The sequence below is a fragment of the Pundamilia nyererei genome, unplaced genomic scaffold (assembly GCF_000239375.1).
Source record: "Pundamilia nyererei isolate P.nyererei 1_Seehausen unplaced genomic scaffold, PunNye1.0 scaffold00218, whole genome shotgun sequence".
NCBI classification, from domain to species: domain Eukaryota; kingdom Metazoa; phylum Chordata; class Actinopteri; order Cichliformes; family Cichlidae; genus Pundamilia; species Pundamilia nyererei.
The window spans coordinates 643,050-644,257 of NW_005187619.1; the positions used below are offsets into that span (position 1 = coordinate 643,050).

The following is a 1,208-nucleotide window of genomic DNA, read 5'->3' on the forward strand; positions in this document are numbered from 1 at the left end:
CGTTCTGATTTGGGAATGATTCAGAAACCAGTGGGAACTCATTAATGAATAAACCCTTAATTCTGGATGTCAACATAGGCAAAGACGGAAATGCAGGTCGATCACAGGAACTCACCACGCCATACGCAACTGTGTCGCTGTAGGATCGGAGCTCAGGGTAGATGTTGGAGAGGAACCAGCTGAACGGTCGACAGCGGAGTCTTGACCGCAGGGCCTTCCTCTTTGAAATGTCCCCGATGTCTATTCCTGAGTTCTAGGCAAGGAAATAAACACACACAGATCCAAGTTTTACATGCTGAGCATTTTACTGCCACCCAATGACCTTTTTGGTTTTGATAGGTCAGCTAAACCTGGTTAAGAAACACACTGTAGATCTTTGTTATACAGTATTCAAATGACTTGTCATCTGAAAATGTAAACAAACAGGAAGTGACAAAAACGGTAGTACCTCTAATGACCGCTTGAGGGTGGGTCCAAAAGCAAATCGATCTCAATGCTAAAACGCGCAACGTTACGACATTAAAAGGTATGATGGAGCTTGACACAGAATAAATAACCAAGCTCTAGTGTCATCTGGTAAGTTAACGCTCAATTATTTGATCTAACTTTCATCACACATACAACTAACATGCTAAGAATTGTCCAAAATCCACAGCGAAAATGTAGCTCCACCTTTTATAAACAGCATATGCTTGCACAACAACAATCCTTCAGAGATGCATTTGCTTGTTATTTATGTGCCACTGACTTTCTAGTGGATCTCCATGGTGGCATTCATGGCTGCTAGAAAATCTGTAACACAACCCCTGAACACAAATAAACATGTCCACAATAACACCCCCGCACAGGGAGAAGAAGCACCACACACACACACACACACACACACAGTGAGTGCAGTGTGTTTACCTGCAGTGGAACGTTCCAGGCCATGTAGACGTGACTCTTGTACTGGTCCATCCAGACCTCAGCCACCCTCAGAGCATTGCGGCGGACGTGAGCCGTCAGGTTCTCCGTGTAGGGTTTGTGGGCACGCTCGATGTGGGCGATCCGAGAGCAGGGCAGGACCTCTACACTGCCACCGCACTGCCACACCTTTGTTACACACACACACACACACACACACACACACACACACACACACACACACACACACACACACACACACACACACACACTGACAGCAAAATGCAGCTGCTAAAAATATTTTC

At 45.7% G+C, this 1,208-nt stretch overlaps 1 protein-coding gene across 1 annotated transcript in view; it reads right to left on the minus strand.

Moving 5' to 3' along the window:
• The window catches only part of galnt18a (UDP-N-acetyl-alpha-D-galactosamine:polypeptide N-acetylgalactosaminyltransferase 18a), a 175,442-nt gene that overhangs the window by 42,832 nt on the left and 131,402 nt on the right, over positions 1-1,208 (minus strand). The window contains exons 7-8 of the mRNA XM_005748283.2: positions 907-1,092; positions 116-253 (exon numbers count right to left, since the gene is read on the minus strand). Of these exons, the coding sequence (XP_005748340.1) occupies positions 116-253; positions 907-1,092 (324 nt within the window). The remainder of the gene's footprint in view (positions 1-115; positions 254-906; positions 1,093-1,208) is intronic.